Source organism: Anabrus simplex, chromosome 1, assembly GCF_040414725.1.
Source record: "Anabrus simplex isolate iqAnaSimp1 chromosome 1, ASM4041472v1, whole genome shotgun sequence".
In the NCBI taxonomy this organism is placed as follows: Eukaryota; Metazoa; Arthropoda; class Insecta; order Orthoptera; family Tettigoniidae; genus Anabrus; species Anabrus simplex.
This window is the reverse complement of record NC_090265.1, coordinates 311,826,225-311,839,085: the sequence shown is the minus strand read 5'-3', so window position 1 is coordinate 311,839,085 and position 12,861 is coordinate 311,826,225. Positions and strand designations below refer to the sequence as shown.

General features: G+C 41.5%; 1 protein-coding gene across 3 annotated transcripts in view; it reads left to right on the top strand.

The window, feature by feature from the left end:
• Positions 1–12,861, top strand: part of LOC136864680 (protease inhibitors) — a 185,330-nt gene that overhangs the window by 162,184 nt on the left and 10,285 nt on the right. For all 3 annotated transcript variants that reach the window (XM_068231097.1, XM_068231096.1, XM_068231095.1), the window contains exon 2: positions 9,102–9,212. In XM_068231097.1, the coding sequence (XP_068087198.1) occupies positions 9,102–9,212 (111 nt within the window). The remainder of the gene's footprint in view (positions 1–9,101; positions 9,213–12,861) is intronic.

The following is a 12,861-nucleotide window of genomic DNA, read 5'->3' as shown; positions in this document are numbered from 1 at the left end:
TTAAGTCAAAAGATTACAACTATGATGGTTCTTCGTTGTTAAGGGTTCGGGTATTACTTGGAGCTTAATTTCCCATTAATGTCCATGATCATAAGAGCAGAGAAATGGCTGCCAAGTGATCTACGTTTCAGCCTTAAGGGAGATCTAAGGCATCCTGAATGGTTACATGGTTTAGCATTTTAGGAGTATATCAACAAATTAGTATTGAATTTATAAATAGAAAGGGCCGTGTTGGTTATTACTGTGGTCAAGATGGACTCTGCTGGTTTTTTCCAGTGCATCCGATTTCTTCAACTATACATGACCTACCACTGTATTACCACTACTATTAGGCTACCTTGTGCAGGTATTTTCATTTGACGCAATCCAGGCTGTCTGCGTATCAATTTTGACGTTCCATTTTACGCTATCAGATGACAGAGAAATGTATTTCTATTGGGCGATCTATAGCTGAGTTTTAATGAATTTTGTGGGGTCAGCATGTGCCAGCAGAGATGTTTTTTCATCGTTACGTCGTATGACACTGGAGTGTTGATAGGACATCTTTAATACCCTTGAAATATCCGACTACGCCTGACGGGTTTGACCCACGATCATGGGATTAGAAGGCCAACACTCTGTCATTGATTCACAGTGAAAGCTTTCTCCTGTAATGATTTCACGTGGCGAAACAGCTGACAGAATATCCTGCAGTTCCAATAACTAGTTTAATTTCTTGTACTCTGTTCGTATTTTCCCTGTACCGTCAATTGAAGGATATTCCCATTAGTGACTAACCCTCCTGCCGAGTGGAGCTGTACAGACAGGATTGAGAAAATATGCTCCTTGTGCCCATAGGTAGGGGTGAATGACATTTTCTTTTTATAATGACTTAAACCCGTGTTCTTTTGTAATCCATTGAAATACGAAGGCACGAAATGATATGAATAGAGTGTGTAAGATTTTTCATTGAGAGGTTATAACTAATTACAATGGTTATGCTGATTTAATAGGTAAAACTGCGAGATTTTCAAATGCTGGTGTGGCTGTAAAGGGAAAGAAATGAATGTTCTCTTAAAATTAGTGAGATATGTAACTTAAAACTAGCTGAAATAATATCAGTTTAGAGAAGGAATAATAAAATTAGAACATGGATATGAAACAAATTTGACAGCAGTGAAGTGTTTTAATGAAGTGTAAGTCAGAAATGAATTTTACAACAGTTATAGTCTTGAAAAGCCTTGGCTGACCTAGATGGTATGGATTTATTGGTTTCATTCGGAAGGACGTGGGTTCTGTTCTGTTAGATGAAGATACCTGGGAACAACGGTGCTCAGACGTAGACCTCTATCGTACGTTTTTTTCTTTTTTTGCTAGTTGCTTTACGTCGCACCGACACAGATAGGTCTTATGGCGAATATGGCACAGGAAATGCCTAGGAATGGAAAGGAAGCAGCCGTGGCCTTAACTAAGGTACAGCCCCAGCATTTGGCTGGTGTGAAAATGCGAAACCACGGAAAACCATCTTCAGGGCTGCCGACAGTGGGGTTCGAACCCACTATCTCTCGGATGCGAGCTCACAGCTGCGCGCTCCTAACCGCACGGCCAACTCGCCCGGTATCGTACTTGTTAGAGCCGAGGTTGCTAATAGTGAAAGCCTTTACCTTCCACTACTCCACGGGCCTTTACGGCCTTTGCGGAGACTGATATGCTGTGCCTTTATCTATTTCTGATGTTTTAATGCAGCGAGTATGGTAATTATAGAAACTACACTTCTAAGGCTGAAGTGATGTCATTAGGGAAGACAATTACGATGAATGTTTGAATATCGAGTAAGGGAAACAAAACTTCAACAGATTGATCATACGATGTGTATTCCTAAAGAATGGAAATACTGTGTAGTAAGTTAAATCGAATTAAGGTGTAGTAAAGCTCATCCAGTAAGTTTGCAGTTGCGATTAACGGAAGGAAGTGACCTCCCAGAAAGTTTCTGTACGGTAGCAAAAGTTAGACACTGAATATTTTAGTCGCACACTAAAAATAACGGATATGAAACTAGCAAGAATTATTGCTGCTACTAAAAGCTGGGAGCAATGACGGGAGAATACGTAGAATGAGGATAAAAAGGCAAACTTTTGCAGGAATAAACTCAAAAGGTGACTCTGTGCCTGTAAACAGACTTAATTTGTACAGTGTCCGGCTCCATGGCTAAATGGTTAGCGTGCTGGCCTTTGGTCACAGGGGTCCCGGGTTCGATTCCCGGCAGGGTCGGGAATTTTAACCATAATTGGTTAATTTTGCTGGCTCGGGGGCTGGGTGTATGTGTCGTCTTCATAATCATTTCATCCTCATCACGACGCGCAGGTCGCCTACGGGAGTCAATTCGAAAGACCTGCACCTGACGAGCCGAACTTGTCCTTGGACAATCCCGGCACTAAAAGCCATACTCCATTTCATTTCATTTCATTGGTATAGTTATATGAGATGAATGGGAATAGTGGACTCACCCATGGAGGGTAAGAGAAGCAGGAGGTAATGTTCAATGACTCAAAGGTTAAAAAGTAGTAGAAGTAAGCGAGGCCACAGAGTTATTTGCAAAATGAGGATTGTGGAAGCGTTTAGTTAATCCAAAGTGCTTTGATGACTGCTAAGTGAAAAACTTAACAATCTATTGCGAAGTTATATACAGTATGTACAGTATGTAACAGTCCGTGTCCTATACTTACTAACGTTGGGCCTAGAACGAGTATTTTTTATATATGAGGTAGTTTTATAGAAGCCGGACCTGTGATGCAGGGGTAGCGAGCCTGTCTCTTACTCGGGGGTACCAGGTTCGATTCCCGACCAAGTCAGATATATTTACCTGGATCTGAGGACTGCTTTAAGGTTCATTCAGTCAACGTGATTACAATTCGGTAACTATCTAATGTTGAGCGAACGCCTGGTAGGCCAATTTCCTTCTGGGCTGTTGCACCATGGGGTTGTTTAATAGTAGAAAAGCCCTTGCGGTTTTTCATTTTTGGAATTTGTTTTACGTCGCACCAGTAACAGGTATGTTGGTGATAAAAGGAACACGCAGGGCTAGAATGAGAAATGAAGCGACCGTGGTATTAATTGAGGTTTTCCTGATTTGAAAATGGAAACACCGGAGAGCCATCTTCAAGGCTGCCGACAGTGGGGTTCGAACCCACCACGTTCCGAATGCAAGCTAACAGCTACGTACCTAAAGCCAAGTAGGCAACTCACTCGGTGTGTTTTTATTCTTTTCATTTTATGAATGTTAAGGTTGCTTGAAGTTGTGAAAATAATATGCTGGGTTTTCGTATCAAACGCAATGTTACCACAAACAGCGTATTGTATTACTATATTTGAAAATTGGATGCATGTAGAGTTAGTCAATTTCCACACTTTGCCATTCGAACTAATTAGTTTAGTTCAAGACCAAGAGAAAGCTGAATTAATTATATATATGTGAACTTCATCATACATTTCCATCAATGTTTTTTAAAAATAATCACTGGAGACATTTTGCATTCAGTAAAAAAACATTTAAATGCAAAAGCGAAAAAATCGTTTGCATTACTTTTTTCTCTTTATATATCGCAACGGCACACATATTGTAACTGAAAGCCACTAGAGTCCGTTCTCTTTACGGCTCGACTAACCAGGGAATTGAGCTGAGCCCATTCACAGAGTTTGTATAGTCGGTCAGTAAAATGAATGCATAATTTGTATGTTCCTCGCACGTAACATTTTATCAGATTTAATTTTAATTGTTATCAAAATATAATTCACCTCCCATGCAGATACAAATTATGTGGATACTCAAAACAAACTTATATCTAAAGGTTCAATTATTAATTAGAATATGTATCTAGGAGGACTTCTTACAATAGGCCCTACCATTCACTCATTCTTTTTATTGAGCGACTACACATACTGAAAACAGTGCCTGAAAGAGTAGTTGTTTTTGTTTCTATCACAAGTTTCTTTTTAAGACTAAAAAGTATATATATTGTAGAAAATATATATGTTGCGCGAAAACATATAGGTTTTCAATGAAACTAGTTCGGGAAAGCGTTTAGGACTGGGAATGTGGTAGCAGGACTATCTTAGTATTTGCCTGTTATCAGATGAGAAATCAATAATCCAAAACCATGTTCAGGGCTGATGACGGTGGTTATTTAACCCACCATTTCCCGAATGTACGCTTACAGCATCACGACACCTCAGTCGGTAGTAATGAAATTTAGAGCAGCGGTTCTCATCCTTGGGAGACTGCAGTCCGATAAATTCTTTTCCATAAGATAAGGGTCCCGTCCTAACACATTTACCGTTAAATGCGTTTCCACCTTTTTAGTTCATACAGTTATCTAACGTGAGTATTGTATAATAGCGTGCGGCCTCCGGAGTGGCCAGATATGCCGGAGACGGCACAAACACCCAAACCCGAGCTAGAAGAATTAACTAACGAAAGTTAAAATCCACGACCCACCCGGGAATCGAGCACGGGATCCCTTGGGCTAAAGTCTAGCATGCTAACCATTTAGCCCTGGAGGCGGAAAGTATTAATAATTACATATTTCCTGATTATAGAAAATATTATTGCGCTACGAAAGCGGTGTGACGCGGTGACAAAATCTTAGATGGAAAACAAAACTAACTTGTCAAAAAATGTCGTTTTTCAGGAGAGAGATTTGAACGTTTGCAGGTAGCATACACTTCAGATAAGTAAACTCAATTTGTGTTAAATGCACGATTGATTCAGCACTTAAAATTACTGCAGTGTTTTCCAAAATTATTAAATACGTCTCATGTAGATTTGTTTATTTACAGTATTACTAATGCATCACATGGTTGAAAATGTAATGAATGTAATAATACTATCATAAATTTAAAATGTCAGTAAACGTTTCCTGTGAAGAGTTTTACATCCCTACACTTACTGTTTCACTTTTCATTTTCTATTAGGTTGGTTGTATGGCTCTAGTGAGTAGTTCGTTTCCTGGGGCTAAGGTAGTTTCAGAGAACAAAGCCGGATGAATTAGAGAAGTCAAAAGGCTATCTTCTCGTGATCATTCTGAAAATGTCCGCTGGCTTGGGCCTAGTGACTGGTAGAAAAGATGATATTCTGGATCAATGAGTGGGAGGGTACTCAACCAATTCTCCTCCTTTTCAGTATTAACCCACTAATGCCCACCGTATATCATACGCAAAACGTGCTTTCCAAATTGCGTTATATCTAAGTCACCGTGACTGTTTTGCAATTTTTAAAGGTATCATTTAGCGCATCAGGGACGCAAATAATGTTTCCTAGCTAATGGCATTGTTGTTTTCCTCCTGTTACGATGATATTTGGCAAGAAAGTGCGGGTAGCGCATCAGGCTGACAAAAATAGACAGGAAATCGAGATCAGAGGGTAAAGAAAACTCCGTGTGTCTTAGAAAAGTGACTTGATGTATTTTTGAAAATTCAGGGAGAGTATTTACTGCAGCTGATGAGAATCAAGTACCACTACAGAAGGCTTCTACAATTACAGAATCCATTGATGTATCTTCTGAATGGAATAAATCCATGAATCCACAAAAGAAAGTAAGAAATTGGGTAAACAAGGAGCTTAAGAAGTCAGTGAAGTTTACAGAGAGAGATGTGCCAGAACCATCATGCGTTCAAGAGTGGAGTGTCTGTAAGTTCACTCCAGTGCTTTGTTCAGTTCCATATGATGAAGTTTACTGAATGGTGATGGAGAGAATCATGAAAACAAACAATATGATGTTTACTGTGGTTACTGTTACTAATAAGTTTATGTTGTATTACAAAAACAACAATAGGCTTCAAAATTCGCTTTAGATCATGCTAACACATCATATATGATAGGCGGAAAGTAGGGACTTTCCCCACGAGTATTCCTTGCACCAGAGGGTTTTGAATTATTTAAATTCTATCTATAAGATCAGTATTCTGTTTTTATTGATATTTTATGTTGCAATAAATTATTTTTGTTCTTAGTAAATCATAACTATATTTGCTGTACCCCCTACTGCCCAGCGTATGATATATCATACGCCAAAAAATGGGTCCTTAAAATTGAAATATTCAGTTTTTTTAAGTATTCTTGCTTCAAAGATCGGTTATAGAGGTAATGCTGAAAAAAGTACAAGAAAACTCGAAAAAAATATTTTCTGGGCGTTAATGGGTTAATATGAAGAGGCCCAATATAAGTCTGTGTGATAGACCGCAAAACCCTACTTACCCCGTCTCAGGTCAAGTTCACAAAATGTCACTTCATGGTCTAGGAAATATTTGAACTGTATAACCCGAAATTTAGAAGTGTAAGTATCTAATCCACCAATACATTAATATTTGCCATAGATATATTTCAGCCTCTGTGAATATTGCATTCTGCCAATGTACGGCTGGCGAGACCTAGTACTTAGCGTATTCTATGTCTTCTCGTACATGCTAGAATAAATTTGTTACTTTCATGGACCTGCCTTAGTCTCAGATTTAGCCTTGACTATATGAAAGTGATTGAGGTTTGAACAATGCTAGTAACGTTTTTCCTTAAGCAGCCAGTCCCTGCTATGAATGATGCAGAAATGACGTTCATAGGGTCAGTTGATGCATGCATTTCAGTGTGCTTGGCATATTAATGTGTAATAGCAATTCCATGATAGGCTAGGAAAGCAAGAGGAAATACGCGGACAGCAATAAGGCTAATTAATCCCAAGTAATGATGATTTACTGTATACTGTATTTTGTAGCAGGCTCCCTCGTCTACTGTAAATCAACGCTATCACTAAAATGGTGTCTCTTTAATGTTCAAATATGTATCCTTACCTCATTAGCATCTCGAAAATTTCTCTCAGCCGGTTTTAGGTGTTTGATGTTAAATTTAATTTGTCCTTTCAGGGAATACTTAATCCTACGCAAACTGTTGAAATAACGAGGTGGTTGTTATTATTATTAGCCCGTCTTAACTTCGTTATATTTGATACAGGGGAGAGGCCACGTAATGCTATCGCACTATGCAGGGGACGCCGGAGTGAACGGTGCAGGGGAACAGACTGCTCGCAATACATTGCTAGAGTCACCTGTAAGCTGTAGCATCGCGGGCGGCCGTTCAGTTTCATTACGATAGGCCTACATTATTCGTTAAGAGTTAATGATTAATGAAGATGGAAGCTAAAGTAGATCTCACCTTTCATTAAATTAGCTAGTGAAACTTACATCCATCTTTCTCGATACAAGTACTGCATCTGCGTAAAAAATTCCGGAATATTCGTTGTATCTCCGCTTCTGCAATTTCACTTATCATTCGTCTGATTTCGTTCCTCAGTGCTTCAACAATACGCACATTTCGTTTAGCAAGTTCGATAGCTGCAGTCGCTTAAGTGCGGCCAGTATCCAGTATTCGGGAGATAGTGGGTTCTAACACCACCGTCGGCAGCCCTGAAGGTGGTTTTCCGTGATTTCCCATTTTCACACCAGGAAAATAGCGAGGCTGTACCTTAATTAAGGCCACGGTCATTTCCTTCCCCCTCCTAGCCATTCCCTGCCCCATCGTCGCCATAAGACATATCTGTGTCGGTGCGACATATTCATATTATGATCTTTCTTACTTTTAAAAACACCACGCAAACTTATTCGTCTACTAATGTTATTCCACGCCATCTCTCCACTCACAGCTCGAAACATATAACTTTGTCGCGGAGCTCGTCTCCTTGCTCCCAAGTCTTCACAGCCCAAACTTCGCAACATTTTTATAGCGCTATTCTTTCGTCGGAAATCGCCTAGAACAAATCGAGCTGCTTTCCTTTGGATGTCTTCCAGTTCCCGAATCAAGTAATCCTCCCGAGGGTCCCATACAGTGGAACTATAGTTGGGGTGTAATCAGAGACGTATGTGCCCTCTCCCTTATATCCTTAATACAACCCCTAAATATCCTCAACTTTGTGCAGAGATCTGTACACTTTATTTACAATTCCGTTTATGCGATTACCCCAATGAAGGTATTTTCATACATTAACACCTAGGTAGGCCTACTTACAGTGATCCTCATAAGGAACTTTTACCCAATCAGCGCAGTGCAAGGATAATCCAGTGATTAAAAAAATGGTAACTGAACTTTTTTTTTTTTTTTGCTATTTGCTTTACGTAGCACCGACACAGATATGTCTTGTGGCGACGATGGGATAGGAAAGGCCTAGGAAGTGGAAGGAAGCGGCCGTGGCCTTAATTAAGGTACAGCCCCGGCATTTGCCTGGTGTGAAAATGTGAAACCACGGAAAACCATCTTCAGGGCTGCCGACAGTGGGGCTCGAACCCACTATCTCCCGATTACTGGATACTGGCCGCACTTGAGCGACTGCAGCTATCGAGCTCGGTGGTAACTGATCAAACAATAGTTCAACCTGATGACGTCCGCCGCACTCCTTGCCGTATTGAGTATTACGATAGTTTACCATGGTTAGAACTCTCCATTCAACCTAAAATACCTTAAAGGCAGCAAGATGTGGGCTTCGGAAGGTTCTTTTTGCCCTGTGAAGTTAGTGAAATGTCACTTGCGATTGTTTACCTCTGACGTCAAGGTGTGGTCCATGCTGGGAGGGGGGGGGGGTACTAATTAGACAGCAGATGTTTAGGTTTGGTGAAGGTATTTATTTTAAATGTTACGTATTTAATATCTATATTCATAAGATTGTCCCGGTATACAGATAGAGTAGGTAAATCCTTGAAATAATGGGGAGTTTGAACAGAAAATCTACTTCTGCGAAGCTCTTGGGCCACTCAGCTTACTAAACTGCATGCCTGAATCATTCTACAGAATGAAGTTTGGATATGCCAGCAAGCTGGGAGATGCATCCCTCCTGTTAATTTATATATGTGACAATATCTCGAGCAGGACCTTTTCAAGAAAGTCAAGCTACAGTACAGTAAACATTGCTTACAACAGAATTTGCTTTCTTTTTCAAATATGATCCGACATTTATCTACTACTTCAAGAACGTTCCTAGGATGGACACATTCGATATTGAGAGGGAGGTTAATATAACCTTGATTATTTTCTGAACTATTAGAAATAATTAAGTTAATAAATCATTGTTCATATTTGATTCCAGGCCCCTGTGAACCTGGCTCAGTGAAGACTGTGGATTGTAATACCTGCACTTGTTCAAACGATGGAAAAATATATCGGTGCACGAGAAAGATGTGCGTAAGAACTAAACGAGGTAAGTGTATATTCCCTGCCAATGAGATTTGGCTTTCTGACTATTGAAATCAGTTTCTAGAATGTAGTCCAAGATTAAAAACAAATGTAAAACGTAAGAAATTAAATCTGGTTAATCTAATTTCGAGTGGCTATTTCTAGCTGAGTGCAGCCCTTGTAAGGCAGACCCACCGATGAGGGTGGGCGGCATCTGCCATGTGTAGGTAACTGCGTGTTATTGTGGTGGAGGATAGTGTTATGTGTGGTGTGTGAGTTGCAGGGAGGCTGGGGACAGCACAAACACCCAGCCTCCGGGCCATTGGAATTAACCAATGAAGGTTAAAATCCCCGACCCGGCCGGGAATCGAACCCGGGACCCTCTGAACCGGAGGCCAGTACGCTGACCATTCAGCCAACGAGTCGGACATTAAATCTGGTTGAGTGACCTAAAGGGTGGTTGATAGTATCTGATCAGGATTTTAAATCTTAAATATTGTAGATGGATAATAATTTCATCATCATCATCATCATCATCTGTTTACCCTCCAGGGTCGGTTTTTCCCTCGGACTGAGCGAGGGATCCCACCTCTACCGCCTCAAGGGCAGTGTCCTGGAGCATCAGACTCTTGGTCGGGGGATACAACTGTGGAGTATGACCAGTACCTCGACCAGGCGGCCTCACCTGCTATGCTGAAGAGGGGCCTTGTGGAGGGATGGGAAGATTGGATGGGATAGGCAAGGAAGAGGAAGGAAGTTGCCGTGGCCTTAAGTTAGGTAGCATCCCGGCATTTGCCTGGAGGAGAAGTGGTAAACCACGGAAAACCACTTCCAGGATGGCTGAGGTGGGAATCGAACCCACCTCTACACAGTTGACCTCCCGAGGCTGAGTGGACCCCGTTCCAGCCCTCGTACCACTTTTCAAATTTCGTGGCAGAGCCGGGAATCGAATGGCAGCTAATCACGCTAACCACTACACCACAGAGGCGAACGAATAATAATTTGTGTACGTATATAAAGCAATGACTACAGAAGCAAAGGTGCCTGTCGCAGTAAACCAAGATTTGAAAATAGGACTCGTGTTAACCTGATATATAAATTTTCATACAAAGGTTGTTTCACACATTGCACATTCTGAATATGTAGGAGCGTCCGCCTCCGTAGCCTAACGGTTAATGTCCTGCCGTCCTCGGGGTCTTGGGTTCCATTCCCGGTACTGCCAGAAATTTAAGAATGGTAGCAGGGCTGGTATGTGGTTGAAATAGTACATGCAGCTCACCTACAATGGGAGTGTGCCTGAAAAGAGCTGCACAACCGGGATGAGGACACGAATTTACTTTCTTTTTGATATGTAGGAGCACCGTAAGTATACTACACATGTTTGAAAACCTGTGTCATCGTCACCGACAAAAGAAGTTAGTGTGCCGTGTTCCAAGATGGATATAAGGATTGACGAATAGCGGTCATACGTGAAAATTGGAGTATCCGTACGGAAATAAAGGTCAGTGTCACGTGGAGTCAAAATAAATGTTGCCTTATCAACCTCAGGCTTTCAAACACATAATCGTAGCAAATGTTACACTGTCGCAGACTGGAGCTTCCATGTCCACCCACACAAAGATGTGAGTTGCCGTTATCGAAATGTGCTTACAAAGACGACAAACGTTGGAATGTGCAGGAATTATCCATGTATACGGACATTTCTGTCCTGACAGGGTTCGAATTTGAGCATAGGCCTACAACAGGATTTGCACATGCACAAGATTTGTACGCCTAATGAAATGGCGTATGGCTTTTAGTGCCGGGAGCGTCCGAGGACAAGTTCGGCTCGCCAGATGCAGGTCTTTTGAGTTGACTCCTGTAGGCGACCTGCGCGTCATGATGGGGATGAAATGATGATGAAGACAACACATACACCCAGGCCCCGGGCCAGCGAAATTAACCAATTAAGGTTAAAATTCCCGACCCTGCCGGGAATCGAACCCGGGACCCCTGCGGCCAAAGGCCAGCACGCTAACCATTTAGCCATGGAGCCGGACTGTACGCCTAATGATTTTTATTTACATAACTTTTGATTGCCCAGTATAAATTCTATACACGTTAGGCTGTAGGTGGAGATGTACGATTTTCGTCGTGTTTCCTCCAATGTTCTGAAATCGACTTATTTCCTTGAAGACAAATATATGTTAATTGGTAAGATTAGCAGACGAAGTTGTAGTTCGGTATCAAAGAGACTAATTCCTCATTTAAACTTGATGGGGAAAGTATTGAAAGTATGTGTTAACCGAGTAGGCTTAGTGTTCCCCGTCAAGATCAGTGAATTGTACATAAAGTGTTGTCTTGGTTAAAAATTAAGTATAAGGGGATATGTTCCTTCAACAGAAGTACACTTCTGGCGAAGTTTTCCAGTCTTAGATACCTTGGTTCTCGCATGACAACTGATGTTGACTCGCTGACTCGCTATTGGATGCCCTAGCAAGAGTTAATGCTGGCATGACATCAAAGCTGTATTCGGTTACCAGAAGATTCCACCGATCCTCAAACCCAAGGTTTACCGCACGGTCATTCACCCAGTAGTACTCTACACGGCGGAATGTTCGCCTGTGACGAAGAGGCATGAGCTGACACTCTATGTGATGAAAATGAGAATGCTAAGGTGATAGCTGTGTGTTTATTGTTACAATTGACTTTCGTCGCACCGACGCAAATAGATCTCATGGCGATGGTAGGATAGGAAAGGGCTAGGAGTAGAAAGGAAGCGGACGTGCCCTTCCGTAAGGTACAGCTCCAGCTGGTGTGAAAATGGGAAACTACGGGCTGCCAACAGTAGAGTTCGAACCCAATATCTTCCGAATGCAAACACACAGCTGCACGCCCCTAACTGTACGACCAACTTCCTCGGTGATCGCTGTGTGTTAAGAATACGCTCAAGATAACTCCAATACCAGCCAAGACGAGAGATGTGAGACTGTGCAGGTATGGGCAGGAGGCCAGAGCTGACGAAGACTCAATTGCGAAACGAACATTTGAACTTAGCTTTGATAGACACCAGAGGACGACCAATAAAGAAGCATATGGATTGTCTACGGGAATATGTGCAGTTATGGGAGCTACATAACTTCTGATTAATTGAATTGTTAGTTATCATACAACATCGGTTAGGGAAATGTTTCTCTTTTAACCATCTGCGCCGGGCTGAGTGGCTCAGACGGTTAAGGCGCTGGCCTTCTGACCCCAACTTGGCAGGTTCGATCCTGGCTCAGTCCGGTGGTATTTGAAGGTGCTCAAATACGTCAGCCTCGTGTCTGTATATTTACTGGCACGTAAAAGAACTCCTGTGGGACTAAATTCCGGCACCTCGGCGTCTCCGAAAACCGTAAAAGAGTAGTTAGTGGGACGTAAAACAAATAACATTATTTATTAACCATCTGCTGTTTATAGTTTTTAAATAATATTTGTTAGTTGTGATTTTATAGATGTTGATGAAGATGACTCATTCTCAAATATTGTGGATTTAACCAACATGTCGGTATCTCTGTCCAGGCAACTAGTTAGCAAGTGAAACATATTTTCTTATATTTGGACTCTGTATGTTAGATCAGGTGTCTTGGTGGGGAGGAGTACGAGTTTATACTTCTGAATTATTGTGCAGGTAAAGTATGCTCGTACACAGA